Source organism: Oryctolagus cuniculus, chromosome 1 (genome assembly GCF_964237555.1).
Source record: "Oryctolagus cuniculus chromosome 1, mOryCun1.1, whole genome shotgun sequence".
NCBI classification, from domain to species: domain Eukaryota; kingdom Metazoa; phylum Chordata; class Mammalia; order Lagomorpha; family Leporidae; genus Oryctolagus; species Oryctolagus cuniculus.
In genome coordinates, this window is record NC_091432.1 from 55,602,744 (window position 1) to 55,622,745 (window position 20,002).

Consider the following 20,002-nt stretch of genomic DNA (forward strand, 5'->3'; position numbering starts at 1 on the left):
TAACTCTACCTGTCAATTAAAAAAAAATGTGGCCAAGAGAGATCATATACAGTGCTTTCACCAGAGGCTGAACAGATAGGGCTGCTGAATCTTTAAGCCTTAAAAACTATGAGGTAAACAAATCTCTTTTCTTTATGAAGTGGCCCAGCAACACAAAACAGACCAAGACAAGTGGGAATGTGTGACAATGTCCTAGCCAGTGGAATACTGGTGGAAGTAATGTAGCCATTGACCAGGCCTGGCCTCTAAAACAATCTCCACCTCAATCCCCTATACTCTGTTCTTGGTTGCTGGCTCAATGTGAAGATCTTGGGGAGAACTCAGAAGTACTAAGTGATAGTCAAGCTATACAGAAACTAATAGAAGAGGCCCCTGTCTCTGAGTAACTACACACACATGCCCTACCACTTTAACCATCTCCATCACCACCTGGGAATCATTGGATTGTGCTGTGAGAGAAATAAAACTTGTAATTTGTTGAGTCACTGAGATTTGGGGTTGTTAGAGTAGTTGTATTACACTGACTAAAACATTTTGCCATCTGTGTATTTTTTAAAGTCCCTGTAATATCAGGTACCATAGAATTATGGCCTTGTGTTGTTATTTAAGTCCACATAATTCAACTCCCTTTTTTGATAGATGATAAACTGAAGCCCAGAGAAGTGAAGTGACTTGCTCAAGATCACACAAATGTTAGACCTAAGCTAAAGTTTAGCTGTTACCTATTACCTTTCTTCCTATCACATTTCAGAATCTCTGCTGTATTTAAATTTCCATTTTCATACATCAAATTAAATATCACTTTCACTCTTATTTTCCATAACCAGAGAATAAGAAAGCTGGCCTACATATTCCCATTTCATTTCTCACCTTTGAAATCTGATGGTTGTTCTTTTCAATTAACTTTACAAATGTCTAATTCTACATCTTTCTTTAATTGCTGATTTTCCTTGATTACAGCATGAGCTATTATTTAGTGAGCAGCTTCTAGCTCTTTTCCCATACCCTGAACGTTGTTTCTCAAAATGGTGGAGAGATTATCTGACAACATTTCCTTTGTGACTCTCCACTTTGACTTTTGGCTCTTGGAAACAAACTTCTCAGAAGCTTTTTTTTTTTTTTTTTTTTTTTTTGACAGGCAGAGTGGACAGTGAGAGAGAGAGACAGAGAAAGGTCTTCTCTTGCCGTTGGTTCACCCTCCAATGGCCACCGCGGCTGGCGCGCTGCGGCTGGCGCACCGCGCTGATCCGATGGCAGGAGCCAGGAGCCAGGTGCTTTTCCTGGTCTCCCATGGGGTGCAGGGCCCAAGCACCCGGGCCATCCTCCACTGCACTCCCTGGCCACAGCAGAGAGCTGGCCTGGAAGAGGGGCAACCGGGACAGAATCCGGCGCCCCGACCGGGACTAGAACCCGGTGTGCCGGCGCCGCTAGGCGGAGGATTAGCCTAGTGAGCCGCGGGCGCCGGCCCAGAAGCTTATTTTGTGAGGCAGATGTTCGGCACAGTGGTTAAAGGCATTGCGTATTACAGTGCCTAAGTTTAAATCCCAACTTCACTTAGGACTCCAGCTTCCTGCTACTGCACATTCTGGGAGGCAGCAGGTGATGGCTCACGTACTTGGGTCCCTGCCACCACTGGGAAATCTGGAGTTCCTGGCTCCTAGTTTTGGACTGGTCAATCTCTGGTTGTTGCAGGCATTTGGGGATAGAACCTGTGGATGAAACATTCTCTGTCTCTGCCTTTGAAGTAGAATGAAAATAAACACAATTTTATTTTTTAAAAAGTTACTGTGGTGAGAAACCTGGAAGCTCAGGCTGAGCATCTCCATGCCCACTGAGAGAGGCAGCAACTTCCAATCGTGAGTTTTCAGACATATTCCAGTGACGACTTAACTTCTGCCAATGGTGCTATCCAAAGAATAAGACTGTTTCCAGAGACCCATTATTAAGCACCTGCACAACCACACAGATTTCCTTTATCCAAAATCCCCTTCTAGTCACTTGATTCCAAAATGTGGGTAGGTGTCTTCTCATTTCTTATTAGCTATCTTTCCTATCCAAAGCCTTGCCTTCCATGATTCATCTTTTTTCTCTCCTATCTTCCTTCCCTCTCTTTACAATAACTGAAATTACATTTGAAAGCTAGCTGAGTTTCAGGTGTGGATCTAAGCTTTGATGATCTTTGTGATGAAGACACCATTCCTGCCTCTCTGTCTCCCTGGTACCACGGTGATGGAGTCACATGTTTCTTAGGTACTAGGAGCTGAGGATCTGTGCTCACCCAAGTCATGAGGTGTGCACTGGAGTTTATTTATGGGTTATCTCCCTCATCTGTTAGATGTCCCCAGGTTTGCAGAGAGTAGATTCTCTTTTCATTATGGTATTTTCTGCACAGATATCTAACTTTATGACCAGTGGCACTTAGCTAGAAAAGAACTAATTATCCATACACGGTTTCTATGAAAGGTATTCATTTGGGAGAAAGCTCAGAAACCTTTGCCCAGGTATTGCTCACAAATCAAACTCCAAACCACTGAAAACCCACCTGGGAAAGCAGAGTGCTTTCTGTTCATACACAGCACAGGTGTGTGCAGGATCTTAAAAAAATCCACAGAAAATGCATATCATGAAAAACTATATTCAGATTTCAAAAAATAATTTGCACTAAAGTAAGCTTATCTTTTAATTCTACTTTCCATGAACTTCTGGTGGGCCCCTCATACCTCACATTCATTAAATGAGAAAGATGAAGTCCCGATTAGATTTTGGTCTGCCAGAATATGAGAGGAGTTAATTACAGAGAAAGTGAGCACATAGAGAATCTCTGAGGTGGTTATTATTATAAAGCCAAAAATCCCCTTATGAAGGGAAAATGAATAATTTTTGTAAATTTTCCCCACTTTTGTTTCGTAAATATCAATTTTTATATGTGTCTGGTTTCTTTGAAAAAAGAAAAACCCCTGTGGTGTGCAGAGATTGCCAACGTGAACAAGAAGTCACACTGAAGGCATGGGTTCTGTTCTTGGTATGTAAATGGGCATTTATTTTCATGAATTTCAGCATCAGTCCACGCACAGATCACAAAGCAATGCAGCAGGCAGGGGAATACTGATGTGGGAGGAAAAGAAGCACGATCCATGCTCAGTCTCTGTTAGAGACAGGTTCTGCAGGCACCAACAATGAACCGTAGGAGAACAGAGCCTGTAGGGGAGGGTGACAGGGAATATGCGAAGTGGGCAAACCTTCAGCAGCTCACACTCTCTCTGCTATCTGTCTTCCTGATTTGTGTGCTTTCTGAGTCAGCATTAGCTAAATTTTCCAGAAAGCCATCCACAAAGCACAGCCTGGGCGTTCAAGGGACGTCACTCATTTCCCCTAGTGACCTTGACGAGTCTGAAGTTTGAAAACAGGGAAATCCGGATGTCTCATTCACGAAGTGGCGCAGTGGGGCCCTCAACACATTTTCAGAACTCTCTGTCCAGACCGGTGACTGAACATCTGCCTGTCTTGCCACCAGTGGCTGTCTGAGGTGCTTCCCTGTCTCTGAAGGGGTGGGCACAATGGCCAAGTGCTTCATCCTGCTGTTGCTTCTTGTCTCCATCTGGCCCACAAGGCTTCTGGCCCAAGGCTCTCTACGAATTCAAGGTAGGTTTCTAACCAGATTTTGAAGTGGAAGCAAGACAAGATCTTGGGAGCTACCCTAAGCCTACCAAGTTCTTGACCACGGGTTTCTGGGATTGGGGGGGGGGCCCTCGATGTCAAGATCTACTGGATGGTACTGCTCTGCCACTCTGCCAGAAATGTTCCCACCGTGCTGTCAACTTTACTAAACTATTTCTATTTACCTTTATGTCATTTCTACTTTTATTTTTTATTAGGAATATTTTTTCTGGGAATATACCAAATGTTGAGGAGAACCCATTTGCTTTTAAAAATGTTTCACTGAAAAACTATACCAAGATTGTGAAAAGTTTAAAGCAATCACTAATCTTGGAAAAATAGGTAACTGTCACTAAATACTGAACTGTTTTACATTTTTTGGATGTGCCAGCATAATTATTTTAATTTCAATTTAATATAATCTAAGTAGAAGGCAATGTTTTAAATGTGAAATAAGTTTAATATGCAACAAATTAACTAGGGGAAATATCTGTAAAAACTTGGTTTGAAAATTCACAAGCAGCTCCTTCCCCAAGGAATGACAGTGATTTCTGGGCTTTTGAGATGCTTACATGAAAATTTCAGTTTGCACTGTTGGTAAAAATTTGTAACCACAAGTCACTTATTACAGCTCTGGGCAAATGACAATCTGAGCACTTTTAAGGAGAAGTGTTTGTTCCTATGCTGAACAATGCACTGAGATACAGAATATGCTGGAAACAAACATTCAAAGTTGCTTCACATATTTAAATTTATAAAGAGGTTAGCATAAATGATTGATCTTTTTCATACCAGAAATGTTACTTTCAAATATAGTTTGATGTTCTTTGAAATCCCACTTGAGGAAACTATTCTCTTTTCCCACATTGTTACCATTGTTCAAACTATTTTAGAAAATTGTTCTTGGACAATGATTCCATCACACTCTTTGGAGCATCTTCACTAATGGCAAAAAAAAAAAAAATTCCTAAGGGAATTAAAATTTTAGAAGCAGTTCAAAGCTATCATAACCATGACTGCGGAATAAGGTGGTAAAGAAGGTGAGTGAAGATAAGAACTTTTTTGAGAACTTATTACGTAGAGATCCAGAGTTAAATACGTACATACGTTTTCTTCAGTTCTCTCTAGAAAGAAGAAACAGGCTCAGTGAGGCCATGCAACTCATCCAATGTCATGCGGGCAATAACTTAAATTTGAACTTGAATTCACTCTGACCCCTAAACATATACTATTCCTACTATGCCTACTATTTCATGAAAAATCTTAAGGAATGGGTAACTAGAGGATCTCCTCTTAGATTCTAGCTCCTATTTTTATTCCTAAACAAAATAGGAAAGCATAAAATTGGTTAATAGTTGTTGACTGCCTACTATGGATTTAGTTCCTGTTATGTACAAATTACCTAAAATAGTTCTGAAAAAAATCCTGAGAAGATATAACCATTCTCATTTTCCATATGAGAATACTGACTTGATCAAGGTCCCCAAAGCCAAATAGAAGAATTATCCAAAGCTAGGTCATCCAGAATAGGTTTATCATTTCTCTCTAAATTATATTTACAGTAAAATCTAAGTCTGATGAGAGAGTGACAAATAAACCTTCTCTACAGTTAATTCCCAAAGAAGTAGCCATAAGAAGTTGAGTTACAGTAAGCTGATGAGTTAACAGGAGTCAAGTTCCAGGGTAAGTGATATGTTCAGAGAATTCAGTTCTATATTGTCTGTGTGTTTGTGGATCTACCCTGTAGCACAGCAGAAGGCAGAACAGGGTCATAATTAAGAATTGGGGTTGTAGGCATAATTGGGTTTGTGCCCCCAAGTCGCCCCAAAATTTCTTTAAGTCATTGGTCTTATGAAAGTTACTTAATCTCCCTGAGCTTCAATTTTGTCTTTAAAAGGACAGAGTTTAGCAGAGAGTAACACTAACAGGTGACAGATGTTGGAAAGACTATTAGTATTAGGATTAATATTGTATTAGTGGTGCATACAGTCAGATGAAACTGCTCTGTCACCCCAATCACAAACACTCATATTCTGGTGGTAACTCTCCAGTGTCCCTTGGTGACAGCAGGATCTGGTAACAAACAAGCCCATTCACAGATATTGTACCTCAGAGACACATTCTGCCCCCAGCCTCTGTTTCAGAATACAACAAGCTTGCTCCTTCCTTGCTTACGAAAAAATTCCCTTTAAATACAAACCTAGAAAGTGGTCAAAGCATTTGAGAATTCAAGACACAGAGCTGCATTCAGGCATTGACTTGGGAGACTGAAATGCCCTTGTATGGATTCTCACTGATGAAGCCCCATGGGAATAATGTACTTGAATACAATGCCACCTGACAATTTCATACAAGTCTACAAATCTCAGAATGCAGAGGGAAGAGGTCAAAAGAACTCCCAAATCCATTAGGTTTTGAGTAAAAATATTCACATCTTAACCGCTCAAACGCCTCAGTTTCCCCAGGAAGGTCAATTACTAGCAGACAGAAACCAAGATGCCTTAAGGATATCATACTGGCTATGACTGTGGGCCACCCATCATGTGGCAGGAACATTTTTATTGGAATTCAACCCTTTAACTCTTGTTGTCCTATGCGGTAGATACTGTTACTCTCTTGAGATTATAAATAAGGAAATGGAGGCTCAAAGAGGGGAAGTAACTAGCCTAAATTCAAGAGTTAGCAATCAACAAAGGCTAGATCCAAGTCCAGGTCTGACTCTCAAACTCTACTTCCTTTATTTAGTTTCTCTGCCTTGAAGATTTACTGCCCAGCTTCTCCAGGAACATCAGAGAGCTCACATTCTGTTACAACATTTTTCAGCCCATTAGAAATAATGGTGTCCCCAAACTACATTGAATTAGAGAATTGCTAACTATTCTGCTAACCAGAGAACTAAATTCTATCTTAAAGTCTCCAATGCTTTGTTTTTAAAATCATGTATTTATTGACTTGAGAGGCAGAGGGAGAAAACACGCTCCCTTCCACTCTCAAATGTCTGTGAACACCAGGGTGTGGCTAGCGCCCAAGTCAGGAGTCAGGAACTCAATCTGGGTCTCACACATAGGTGAAAGGAACCCAATTTTTTGAGCCATCACCACTGCTCCCCAGGGTATGCATTAGCAGGCAGGTAGAGTCAGGAGTCAGAGCTGTATATCAAACCTAAGTGCCCCAATGTGGGACACACATGGCTTAACAGGCATTTAACCAGTAGGCCAAATGTCCAGCATTCAGATGCTTCATTTTACAAACTCCAAAGAGGTCTGCAGCAACTTTATCAACTAAATCCTACCCCAGAAATTGGTAGCCAAAGTCCCAATAATGAACATACCTTAACACAGTGAGGTAAAAGGGACTCTGATCTGGTGAGATTTACAGCTTGGACCAGCACAAGCATCCATCTAACTCAGCAGCCTGTTTTTGTAGGAAATTACTGGCCCCTGTCCCTCTTATTTCTAAACCCCAGTCACAGCCATTCAAGACCTCCCTACTGCTACAGGACACTACTTTTGCGCTAGGAAGGAGAACCTAAATACTGGAACCAAAGACAGCACAAACTGAGGACCTACGTGATTCCTTTGCAGAGCTTTCCATCATGCTGCCATGCAGAATTGTGGGGGTCACCCTTGTGAACAAAAAGGTAGACCGGCAGTTAAATTTCACACAAGCCAAGGAGGCCTGCAGGCTGCTGGGACTAACTTTGGCCAGCAAACACCAGGTTGAAGAGGCATGGAAGTTTGGCTTTGAGACTTGCAGGTAAGAAACAGCTGGATTCTCTAACATAGTCAGAGCTCTCCAGCTCTGTGCTCTTGTTCAGCAGTGAGAAGTTGCCTTCCAGCCATTTGTGCACTCAATTACGATGGTTTCTCTTACAGCTATGCATGGGTTGAAGAAGGGTTCTCAGTCATCCCTCGGATTCTCCCAAATCCAAAATGCGGGAAGAATGGGTTGGGTGTCCTGATTTGGAGAGCTCCACTTAGCAGAACATTTGGGGCCTACTGTTACAACTCATCTGGTGAGTCAGATCGGTAGCCTCTCCTTGTGGGATATGTTCTCTGCGTATCTCTAATTCTGTGGCCCGTATGGGAAGAGTAACTCTGATATGCAGCAGAAGCAATCGGCAATATTCTCCTACAACTGTGTCTTTAATGAATGGTGGCAATGTGCCTCTTGCATGGAAAAAGTTAGAGAAATGTAGGCAGAAGGCAACCCACGTGGCTCAGTTACCACTTGCACCACCCCTTCAGGCAGAAGGCAAAGAAACCAATGTATAAACATACTTATTGCATCCACAGTGGAGAAAGCAATGTACTAGATTAGTTGTTTCACTGAACTCTGACAACTTCCCCATTTTGCAGATAAAGAAACAGCACAGAGGATCTGGTGCATTTGTCTAAGCTCTCATTACTATAAAGGCTCAACTTCAGCTCCAACTCTGAAACTGTGCTCTTTCCTCCTTCCTATATTGTTTTATAGGGGAGGAAATGCTGACACTACAGTGGTATTTTAAAGAACAAGATCCAATCCCCGTTTCCTAAAAGAAATTGAAGCCTCAAGAGTAGAGCTGACTTGCTCATGGTCATGCTGCCCTGCCATATGACCTTGACGGCAGACCTTGGCTGTCTTAGCCCAAGTGTTTTACCTATGTAATTTCTTGGGAAGTTTTTCTTTCACTAAATATGTGTTCTCAGTTTGTCACAAGAACCCATCAGATTCATTACTCCTCACATTACTCATATATATGATTTTATAAATGCTGGGCATCTAGTAGTCATATCCAAGATAAGGTTCAAAATCATTCACTAAGATCTAAAAGGTAAATGTAACCAGCCAACATTAGCGAACCTATCACAGAAAGGCAATATAGAATCTAAGCAGTTTTTGAAGCCAAGGGGCTCTGGCATAGGAAAAGCCCTAAGGGACACCTTGTCCAAGTCCCTGACTTCATGGATGAAACAACTGGAGTTCAGAATGGGGGTTTAGCATGTCCAAAGACCTACAAACAGTGGCAAAGTCAAGACTGAAATATAGATCTTCTAACACATTTTTTTTACCATCCTCTTTCTCTTCTCTGCCTCTTCAGCCTATCATCTTTGGCTGGAGAACTGGTGATTCACATGCCAGCCTACTTCATACCAGGCCATAGTGTCGAATGTCCTTGCTTTTTTAATTCCCCAGCCTTCCTGCCAGCTGTCAATGTGATGATACAATAGCCAGCCTTGTGGACCAGACAATAAGGAGCCAGGGAAAGAAGACCTAGATTTGTCCGTTTCTTCATGGTTCCATTTAACTTGTAATCCCACCCTCTTTCCCTGTAAACTACATTAGACTTAGAGGCTTGTTCAATATTTCAGGCAAAAATATTTCATAGATGATATTATGTACTTCAGATTATATCACAACAAAATGCACTTAATATCACTTAATAAGTCCCACTATTAAATATGCTAGTTTCAATCATTTCACTAAGGTAGTAAATGTCAGATCTCTCTAATGAAATTATAGCAATATGTCATCCCCTCTTCAATTAGTAGATAAACTACAATGGGATATTTTGGCACCAAGCACATATCCCAAATGATCTTCCAGCTACCTACTGCCTATTAGTTTAAGCAGGCACTGATGATTCCTGCTAAAATCAGTTACTATTGGGGAGTTTAAAATGGTGATTTTTCCAAATCTATCCTTCCTCCTACATATATTAGCTGGTATCATTGATAAAGAATTCTCTCTCTCTCTCTCTCTCACACTCACACACACACACACACCTCTTCATACACACAACTTTTCCTTTCCCCTTATACTACCACAGACACTGGCATTTTGCTTATTTGACTCAGTATGTCATCAATTTTACAATTATTATTCCTCTTTTTCTGATGCTCAAACTGTTCTATATCTGCCAAGTAGGAGCCCTTTCTAGTTGACTTTTGTGTCTTTTCATTCATGTTTTAGTATTTCCTTGCTTCTAGACACAATAACATATCCCAGGCTCACTCTATACTTTCTCTGTCCCAGATGTAGAATGAGCCATTTATTTCTCCAAGGAGTCCCAGTTACTTTCAATAGGGGAATGTTAATTAGAAACCAAGGTCTGAATGTAAATTGTTATCATCATACTATGTTTGGATGTTGGGATATTGTCCCCCCCCACACACCTCCAGAGGTCCATGTCTTGGGAGCTTGGCTGCCAGTATGGCAATATTGAAGAGGTAGGATCTAATGGGAGGTTCTTGGATCACTGTGGGTGCTGCCCCCAGATAGAAATACTGGTCTGAGGCTGAGTTCTCCCAAGAGCAAATTGTCATAAAAGCTTGAGTCTGCCCCACCTGGTCTCTTGCTGATTTCCTTTATGAAGATGTGAACCCTTCCTCCCATACTTGCACCTTCCATCCGCCATGGGGCCCTTGCAGGGGCCCACACCATGATCTGGACTTTAAGCCTCCAAAACGGAGTCAAATAAACCTCTTCTCTTTATCAAGCTAGCCTGATGCAAGTATTTCATTACAGCAAAAAAAAAAAAAAAAAAAAAAAAAAAAAAAGGCTGGCTAATGCACATCACCACTGGAGTTCTCACTGCCTCTTGGTATTTTTTAGTAGATGGCTAGGAAATTACATATACTCATATGTATATATGTATGTACATATAAATCATAGATATGATTTGTTTGAAAGGAAGAGTTAAAGAGAGACAAAGAGAGAGAGAGAGAGAGAGAATGAATGAGAATCTTCCATCCACTAGTTCACTTCCTAAATGGCCACAATGGCAGGGGCCAGGCCAGGCCAAAGCCAGGAGCTTCTTCCAGGTCTCCCACGTGGGTGCAGGGGCCCAAGGACTTGAACCATCTTCTACTGTTTTCCCAGGCCATAACAGAGAGCTGGATCAGAAATGGAGCATCAGGACTTGAATAGGCACCCATATGTGATGCTGGCACTACAGATGGTAGTTTTACCTGCTACACCACAGCACCAGCCCTTTGTCTGATTTTTTGAATAAGCAAAAACATTTACATAGTTCAATAGTACAAAATATACTTTTTGAGAAGTATATTCAGAGAAGTCTTACTCCCATTCCTTCCAGCTTCCAAACACCATTTTTATCCATTTCTGATTTATTACTCTGTTTTGCTTTCTGTACAAAGGGCTGTGCTTATATGTGTGGAACAGTAAGGAAGAGTCTACTTCCCTTTCTTACAAAAATAACTAGCATATGCACTGCTTTATATATGCCTTTTCCCACTTAATCCTAGAAATTGCACCATATCAGTTCATGGAGACATTGTTCATTTTTAATGCATGTATAGTGTTTCACTGAGTAGCTATCTCAGTCCATTCAACCAAGCCTCTCTGGACAGACTTTTGGCCTATTTCCAATATTTTTATATTGCAAATAATGCTTAGGTGAATAAATGTGAACATATGCTGTCTCATGTATCTATAAGAATATACTGTCTGAACAGAAGCCCAGAAATCATCCTAATGCTAATTCTAACTTTGCCCTAATTTTTTTCTTTTTGTAATTTCCCTTTTTATTGCTACCTTGCAGAGTCTGAGGATCAAAGTAACCCTAAGTCTTTATTATTGCTGGTTTGGGAACCAAAGTAACCCTAGCCCCAAACCCAACGATTTTGTTGTTGCTGTCCTTGTGAGGTTTGGGGACCAGACCAAAGGGCTGTTAATGCTCTGTGTGCACCATTGGTTTTATGCCATTTCCTCTGCTGCAATGCCCATCCTCCTCCTCCTCAGGCTAACACCCATTCTTTTTTCAAATCTTGAGGGCCACCTTCTTCAGAAAGCCTTCCCATACCTCTTACTCCTTGTATCCTCTTAGGTATTGACTATACTCTGGGTTTAATATCTATTAGAGCACTTTTCCACATTCTAGAGAACTTGTATTCATAATTTGGGGATACACTGTGCCTGTGATCAATTAGGGACTACCAGGCCAGACTACTGTTGCTCTCTCACTGCGGCCTTCTCAGTCACACATATGAACAGAGGGGCCAAGGTAACAAATTCTTGCAGCTCTTTCAGAATATGCCCAGACACTATGCTGGCCTAGACATTTACTATCTCATTAATCATCAATGAAATGACACTGGTGTTTCAATTCTACTTTTAGGAGGGTAAGTGATGCTCAGAGTGTACTTCACTTGCTGTCCCAGTCAATAAAGAACAGATAACTGCACTGTGCCATGCAATTTTTATTTAGCACCTGCCAGGGTGACCACACATCAGTAACGTGCCAGACCCGGGTGGTTCTGGGCATCAGTGATTGCAACCAGTTAATTGTAACCTGCGCCAAGGTTGAGAGTCACTTAGATCTCTAAGATCTAAACTTTATAATTCTTGACATTTCTTAATTCTCCTACTTTGGTGCAACCAAAATCATCTCGTTCTTTGCTCCCAAGTTGTACTCTTTCTCCTCTGTATTTCACCAACCACACACCTCTACTGATGATTCTGTCACTCCTCCATTCCATTGCCTTCAATGAATTTCCACTCCAGAGTAGGGTATGAATTGTGAAGCCTCTTGCACACAAAAGTGGACACAGAAGAGAACTTTGGTATGTAATATAGGAGGCTTGTGGACCAAAGTTGGAAATGACCTCTCCTGCAGAATTCCAAATTCTTGCACAAGGCAGATGTGAATCTCGATCCTCTAACTCCTGTCTCTCTTCCCAGTCACATCTCCTGCTGGCAGTTTTTCATAGTCCCAATCACACACCCCCCTACACTCTAGCCACACTGTCTTTCTAGTCCCTCATCATTTTTCTAACATGCCTATACTTCCAAACTTTCAGACGCTTGGATCATGCTATTCCTGTTGAGTGGGATATTCTATTCCCTCTTCTATTTGAGATGAGCTGCTTTGTTTCCAGTCACCCTGGCCTTGCTATTCATCAAATGGCTGAGTTCATTCAACTTCTGGCTCTTGAACTTTCTTCTTTGGGCGATTTTGCCCTAGATCTTCAATGACTGGCTACCTTTCACCATTCAGGTCTCAGCTTAAGTATCACCTCCCCAAGAGACCTTTTCTTAAAATCACCCTATTCACAGGATCTGTGGCCCACCCCTTTGCCCCACCAGTTTAATCTGTATCATGTTTCACTCTATTTTAAACATTTATTATCCTTTGAAATTTCTGGTATATTTATTATTTTTAAAAATTATCTTACTATCATCCTAATGCATACAAGCCCTCTAAGAGCAGAGACGTTATGTTTGTACCATGTCCCTAACACCCAGAGCAGTGCCTGGTATGGAGTTGGTTCTCTGTAAATATTTGTTGAATGAACTCATTAGCCCTCCATACAATGCCTAAATGCCAGCTCCTCTGAATCCCCAGGGATCTACCCTGATGCTTATCAAAATGCTGCCTTTGTCCTCCAAGAAGTGGGAACCATACCTGTAAGAAAAAGGGGAGCAGAGCAGACAGGAGACAGGATATGAACTCACAGCCAAAACAAATTTATTCAAGGGAAAATAAATTCACAGAGGTGGCCAACTGCCAGCGTGCACAGAGACCAGGCAGAGGTCCCAGTCCTATAGCAGGCCGGATCTTAATACATCTTAGGATGGGCTAAGGGTCGGGGTTGGGGGGCAGTAGGCAGAGGTGAGTTTCTTCTTACAGGTTTTTCTTGGGCTTTCAAACTTGGAAAAGAATGCAGAGGGTGGGTGTGGAAGAGTACACGGTGTAGGACTGAACTGGCCCCTTGAAAGAATGCAGGGGTAAAGGAGTCTCTCAGGGAATTTGATTTACGTTCAGGCAAGGAACTAAGATGACTGAGGTTTATGCCTTTGTTCCATCAACACCTTATTTGTCAGTGTAGCTTCAGTTCCCACATAGCATATTCATCTCAGTATGCTTTTCTTCATGATACTGAGAAGTGTTCATTACTTGGAAGAACTTAGCATATATTGAAGGATAGAAATATGGTTGAAAGCTCAGGGCACCTATGGTAGCCATGTCCTGCTCAATATCCTGGCTACTCTCAGACCCCTCCTAAAGTCCAAGATCATCACAAAAGGACCAAGAAGTTCATCTACCACCAGCTGCACCAGTATGTCAAGATTAAGTATAACCGGCAGAAACCCAGAGGTACTGACAACAGGGTATGAAGGATCAAGGGCCAGATCTTAATGCACAGCATTGGTTACTAGAACAACAAGACAACAAAGCACATGCTGCCCAGTGGCTTCTCCAAGTTCCTGTTCCACAACATCAAGGTGTTTGAGATGCTACTGAGGTGCAACAAAGCCTTCTGTGCTGGGATTATTCACGGTGTTTCCTCCAAGAACCTCTAAAGCCACTGTGGAAAGAGCAGCCCAGCTGGCTGTCAGGGTCTACAACCTCAACGCAGACAGTTCATGTGCAGGTTTTATTTGTGCAAAAATTTGTGCTGTACCAGGTAAAACTGCAGCCTGGGGATGCCAGTTTGAGTCCCAGCTGCCCCAGATCCCTGCTAATGTGTCTGGGAAAATGACCCAAGTCCTTGGTCCCCTGCCACCCAGGTGTGAGACCCAGAAGAAGCTCTTGGATCCTGGCTTCGGGCTGGCCCAGCCCTGGCTGTTGTGGCCAGATCCTGATATCTCTCTCTAGCTCTTTCAAATAAATGAGCAAACTTTTTTTAATTTATTTTATTTGAAAGACACAGTGAGAGAGAGAGAGGTCTTCCATCCGATGGTTCACTCCCCAAATGACCGCAACGGCCAGAGTTGAGCTGATCCAAAGCCAGGAGCTTCTTCTGGGTCTCCCATGTGGGCACAGTGGCCCAAAGCCTTGGGCCATCTTCTACTGCTTTCCCAGGCCATAGCAGAGATGGATGGGAAGAGGAGCAGCCGGGACTAGAACTGGGGCCCATATGGGATACCGACGCTGCAGCCTGTGGCTTTAACATGCTGCTCCACAGTGCCAGCCCACAAACATCTTTTAAAAAAATTTATTTATTTGGAAGTCAGAGTTGCACAGAGAAAGGAGAGGCAGAGAGAGAGAGGTCTCCCATCTGATAGTTCACTCCCCAATTGGCCACAACAGCTGGAGCTGAGCCGATCCGAAGCCAGGAGCCAGGAGCTTCTTCTGGATCTCCCATGTGGGTACAGGGGCCCAAGGACTTGGACCATCTTCTACTGCTATCCCAGGCCATAGCAGAGAGCTGGAATGGAAGTGGAGCAGCTGGGTCTTGAACCAGTGCCCATATGGGATGCCGGTGCTTCAGGCCAGAGTGTTAACCTGCTGTGCCACAGTGCCGGCCCCCACAAACATCTTTTTTAAAAAAAAATTTAGTACATGGATGGCTAAAATATTTTATCATTAGATCCAGCCCTTGGTTGGTATTTTACTTCATTTAATTTTCAAAAATTAAGCATCTTTATAGATTTTTCTTCATAGCCAACATTCTAGTTGACCGTACCCTCTGCCACAAACAGAAGTTTAAAACAGACACAAATTCATATAATGTATTGCATATCTCTGCCAGTCAAAAGTATGTGACTTTGGGTAAGCAATTTCTCTCGACTTCATTTTCTTCCTGTTTGAATAAGGGTTGGACAAAACTGTTCCAAGAGATACTTATTTTAACATCTACTGCCATAGCTGATTTAGAGTAAGATGCTCAACATATGTTAGCTCCCTCTCTACCACATTCATCTACTTAGAAAGCAAATTCACATCCTTCCCTCAGTCCTCTTTCTGATGAGCACAGAGAAACCTGGCTTTAGCAGATCTTCTCCTAAAGTGATATCACATGTGTTTTTGGTCGCCCCATCTAATCCACCTTCCTCTCACTTTTACTTCCTTCTTTATTTATCAAATATTTGTTAAGCATGTCCTATGTGCCAGGCACAGTGTAAATACTATGATGACCAAAACAGACAAGGTTCCTATTTCTAGGGTACTCACAGGTCAGTGGGGACAAATGCAGTGAGAACTGGGACAAGGGGAACTACACGGAGGTACTAAGGCACATGCCTGGGACCCATTCTGCCAACAAGTGTGCTGAGAACAATGTGGTTGATCCGAGTTGAAGGACAGTAGGAGAAAGCTGAAGAATATTAAGAGTGAGCTGAATAAGAAGAGCCAAGAGTCTTAAAGGTGAGGAAAGCATCATGGCCGAGTGTGGAGAGAAGGCCTATTAGAGAACTACAGGCATTTCAGTGTGGCAGGAGCAACGAGAGAAAGCCTGCGCAATGAGTCTGCCCTTGTCAGCTGGGACCATAGATCACAGAGGGCCTTACAAACCATGCAGTAGAGGCAGGCACTGAGGATGCTACGGAAGGAAGGAAGGATTACATCTGCATTTTTGGTGAGACCATTCTGGCTGCAGTGTAAGGGGTGTGGGGTTGGGGGTTCTAAGACTAAAAACAGGACACCATTGCCTTATTTAATTCTTATTTCATTTTGCCCTCTCCCAACAGATACTTGGGTTAACTCATGCCTTCCAGAAATTATGACCACCAATGACCCCATGTTCGACACTCAAAGTTCAATGTACACAACAGAATTTGCGGTCAGTGACAGTACCTATTCAGCATCATCCCCTTACCCAGCGACACTTGCCCTTGGTACTACTCCAGCTTCGGCTTCCACTTTGGCTCCACGGAGAACCAAAATGATTTGCATCACAGAAACTGTTACAGACACTAGCACCATGTCTACAGAATCTGAACAATATACTGAAAATAAAGCTACATTCAAGAATGAAGCTGTTGGGTTTGGAGGTAAACACTTTCTGAGCCTGTTATGTGTATTCTTGTTTAACAATATGAGGGGCTTCAGAAAGTTCATGAAAATGCACATTATCTTTTAACTGCATTTTTCCAAAAACCTTTTGAAGCTCCCTTGTACGTAAGTTGCAGTCTGTCTCCAGATTGGGCACTCAGGATCTGCCAAATTCAGAGAAAAGCTTAATGCAAACTCAACTTTCATAAAGTCAGTTTTCATAGAGAACTTAAGAGATGCAACAAACCTTCGTGATTAAAAATAAGTAGTGTAAAAGAGCATCACTGTTGAAAACTCAAAGACTTAAAAATAGATTACTATTATTATGTAGAAGTTCTTTTAAACAGATACACCATAAATTCCTATGACTTCATTCCAGTCATCCCTTTTCCAGGCAGCAGAGGATAAGTGGAGCCCATCTGTCATGTTGTAACTTCTAGAATAGACAGGATTAGACTGGCAAGAAGTATAGAAGCTGATGCAGGCCCAACAGCATAAGCAGTCACAGAGAAGCCTTTTCCCCTGTGCTATCAATTACTGCAATCGCATATACAGGCAAAACCTTAGTGCATCGTACACACAAGCTCAGGTGATGGACCACCCGGCCTTGTCTCTGTTTCCTCCAGGAGTTCCCACAGCGCTTCTGGTGCTCGCTCTCCTCTTCTTCAGTGCTGCAGCCGGCCTCGCGGTTTGCTACGTCAAAAGGTGGGGTTGTTGGCACATCTCTGTGCTCCCTATCAATCTTGCATATTATTTCAACAGATGCTTCTTATCCAGGCCTTAAAAATAGATGTCTATATCTAAGGTGTCTATATCTGGGTATCCCTTTGAATCTGTGGGAAATTTTTATGCTTTGTTTGGTTGTGGGTTCTTTGTTTTGGGGGGCAGAGTTGTGAAGCCAGTCTAAAGTTTGGCTGATTTAAATGGGTGCGTTAAAGTGGGACGTGTTGATGTGTTGGAGGAGCGTGCAGACGTGACATATTGCTCTGAAATAAAGGTGCCAATATGTGCACTCACATGCAGAGCATTGCCTATTGTTTTACGCGCTTTTAGAAGTCTCTGGTGTTAAGTTTAAGTCTCTGACATTAATTTTATGTTTATCCCTAAAGGTACGTGAAGGCCTTCCCTTTTACAAACAAAAGTCAGCAGAAAGAAATGATCGAAACCAAAGTAGTGAAGGAAGAGAAGGCTGATGATAGCAACCCTAATGACGAATCAAAGAAAACTGCTAAAAGCCCAGAAGAGCCCAAGAGTCAACCCAAAACAACAGTGCGATGCCTGGAAGCTGAAGTCTAGATGAGAAAGGCATGAGAAAACACTCCTGAGGCTGGCTTCTTCCCTGATACATATCCTGACCCCAGTTGAGGAAACTAAAAGGACCAAAGCAGAACGTTCACCCTTGGTTTCTAGCTGGAATCAACTCAGGGCTGCCTTTGGAGTTCACCAAAAGGAACTCCCTTCTTCTTGCCACAATCCCTTCTGGATCCTAGGTCCTCCCACCTCCCAAACTTCTCACAGCCTCTCTAACCTGACTATGTTCTAATAATATCCCAGTGGGGGAAAGAGCTGTGCATAGCATGAGGACCTGAAGCAAAGAGCTCATCAGGCCACTCATCAGGTGAGCTGAGGGCCAAGGGGTCACTGAGACCAGCGGTTCTCTACTGTTCTACAGTCCAGGCCCTTTCTTCAGCTCTGAAAGGGAAACACTTATACAACCTGGCACATCTATCTGAGCCAGGCAAAAGCAAAAGAAGGGAGGAAAGCCTTAGCGGCTGAAAGCCATGGAGATTCCTGTGACTTGAGACCCAATCTCTGTCAAGCCAAAGTAAACAGCAACAGCAGGAGACCAAGGATGCTGACAGCACTACAGTCAGTGGGAGCTACAGACACAGCGGCCAAGTGCTCCTCTCAAACAAAATGAGTTGGAGTCACTTCTTAGCACATAACACATTTTCTTTTTATTTCTCCTGATGATGATATAGCCTCTAGAGGAATATACTTCTAAAAGAATCCTCAGAAAAGTAATTTTACAAGCTTTTATTTTTATCTGAGTTACAGAAAAATTAATGCTGGGGAAAATACTGTTTTTAAAAAGTAATACTAGTCAACAAATCTTTGCTGAATGACTACTACAGATTCTGTATTCCTTATCCAAAATGCTTTGGACCAAAATTGTCCTAGATTTTGGATTTTTTTTATTTTGAAATTTTGCATTTATATAATGCTATATCTTGGGAATGGAATCCAGGTCTAAACACAAAATTCATGTATTTTTCACATACATTTTACACCCAGAGCCTTAAAGGTAATGTTATACAATATTTTAAATAATTTTGTGCATGAAGCAAAGTTTTGTGGCGTGGAATTTTCCATTGTGGCATCATATCAATGCTTGAAAGGTTTCAGATTTGGGAGCATTTCTAATTTCAGGTTTTCAGATGAGAGACACTCAACCTGTGTCCATCAAGTGCAGGATACTGCATTCTGTAATTTACTAGTCATAAAAAAAATGCATGGAGTAGAATGCTCTCTGATACTAATGTTTTTCTGTTTGGATATTCCTGGCTTAACTATTGTATTTCCAAATTAATTTTTAGGCTGTTTTGGTTTTGCTAATACTAATCTTTTCATTTTCTCTCTTATGGCAGCCATTACAATCTTAATTTATTATTAACATCCCTAAGAGGTACATTACCACCTTTACTCATTTTTAAAGCACATTTTTAAAATGTCATTAATAAATGTATCACTAGCTCTCCTTTTTCTAGCAAGAAGAGCCTATAAGGTGCAGAAATATTTGTGCCAAAAAATTAAAGCATTTAGAAAACTTCTTTGTTCTCTTATTTAACAGATGCACTATACCTTTCATGCATGATTAAAGTACCAATCATAATCTGTGGTTTGCAAAGTAAAAGGGACAACTTTGGTTATTAAAGTTCAAACATAAATGCAGCAGTACGTCCAAGACCATGTGGGGCTGCTCTGGCTTCGAATGGTCTTGTTTGAAGCTGGCCAAGCACACACACATCAAACAGCCTGAATCACTTGGGCTTTCGGTCCTACACTCCAATCCACAGGGGAGCTGGAGACTCAGGAGAGCTCGTTTGTCTGGAGACTCTAGTTCTCACTCCCTCCATAATCACATCGCACCCCAGGCCACCCCACCCCTTTTTGCTAATTCTCTTCTTGCCTGCACAAGTGACCCCATGATCCTTTTACTGAGAGGCCGTAACCTGCGGGCATAGTCTTCAGTTGACCTACAACTAAATCTAGCTTAATAGCCAAGAATTAAATCAAGAGATTTCACATATTTATATTTCCAGATTCCTTTGAAAATGGGAGATCTGGAAACGGAAAAGCCATATTCCCACTGAGCAATGATGATCTGATGCTGAGCAGTGCTCTAAATGGATTGTGTTTTCCCATTTCTTCACTTCCTTGTCACTATCGCATCCCCATACCAAAGTTAAGGTCTCCACACTATGTTGCTCATTTGCATTTCCTACCTAGTGCTGGAGGTCTAGGAGTCTGACACTGTGGTTTGTCAGTCCTTGAACTTTCAGCTTTGTCCAGCTCCAAGAGAGTAAAGAAAAAGGGGGAGGGCCTAAGCAGCACCTTCCCTCT

General features: G+C 42.0%; 1 protein-coding gene and 1 long non-coding RNA gene across 2 annotated transcripts in view; one reads left to right on the forward strand and one right to left on the reverse strand.

Moving 5' to 3' along the window:
- The window catches only part of LOC127492323 (uncharacterized), a 65,115-nt gene that overhangs the window by 22,041 nt on the left and 23,072 nt on the right, over nucleotides 1-20,002 (reverse strand). The gene's annotated exons all lie outside the window — the stretch shown is intronic.
- LYVE1 (lymphatic vessel endothelial hyaluronan receptor 1) lies at nucleotides 3,233-19,205 on the forward strand. The gene is made up of 6 exons (XM_002708812.5): nucleotides 3,233-3,642; nucleotides 7,242-7,413; nucleotides 7,533-7,672; nucleotides 16,075-16,377; nucleotides 17,005-17,083; nucleotides 17,488-19,205. The coding sequence occupies exons 1-6, from the start codon at nucleotides 3,558-3,560 to the stop codon at nucleotides 17,672-17,674; spliced, it is 966 nt and encodes a 321-aa protein (XP_002708858.2). The 5' UTR covers nucleotides 3,233-3,557; the 3' UTR covers nucleotides 17,675-19,205.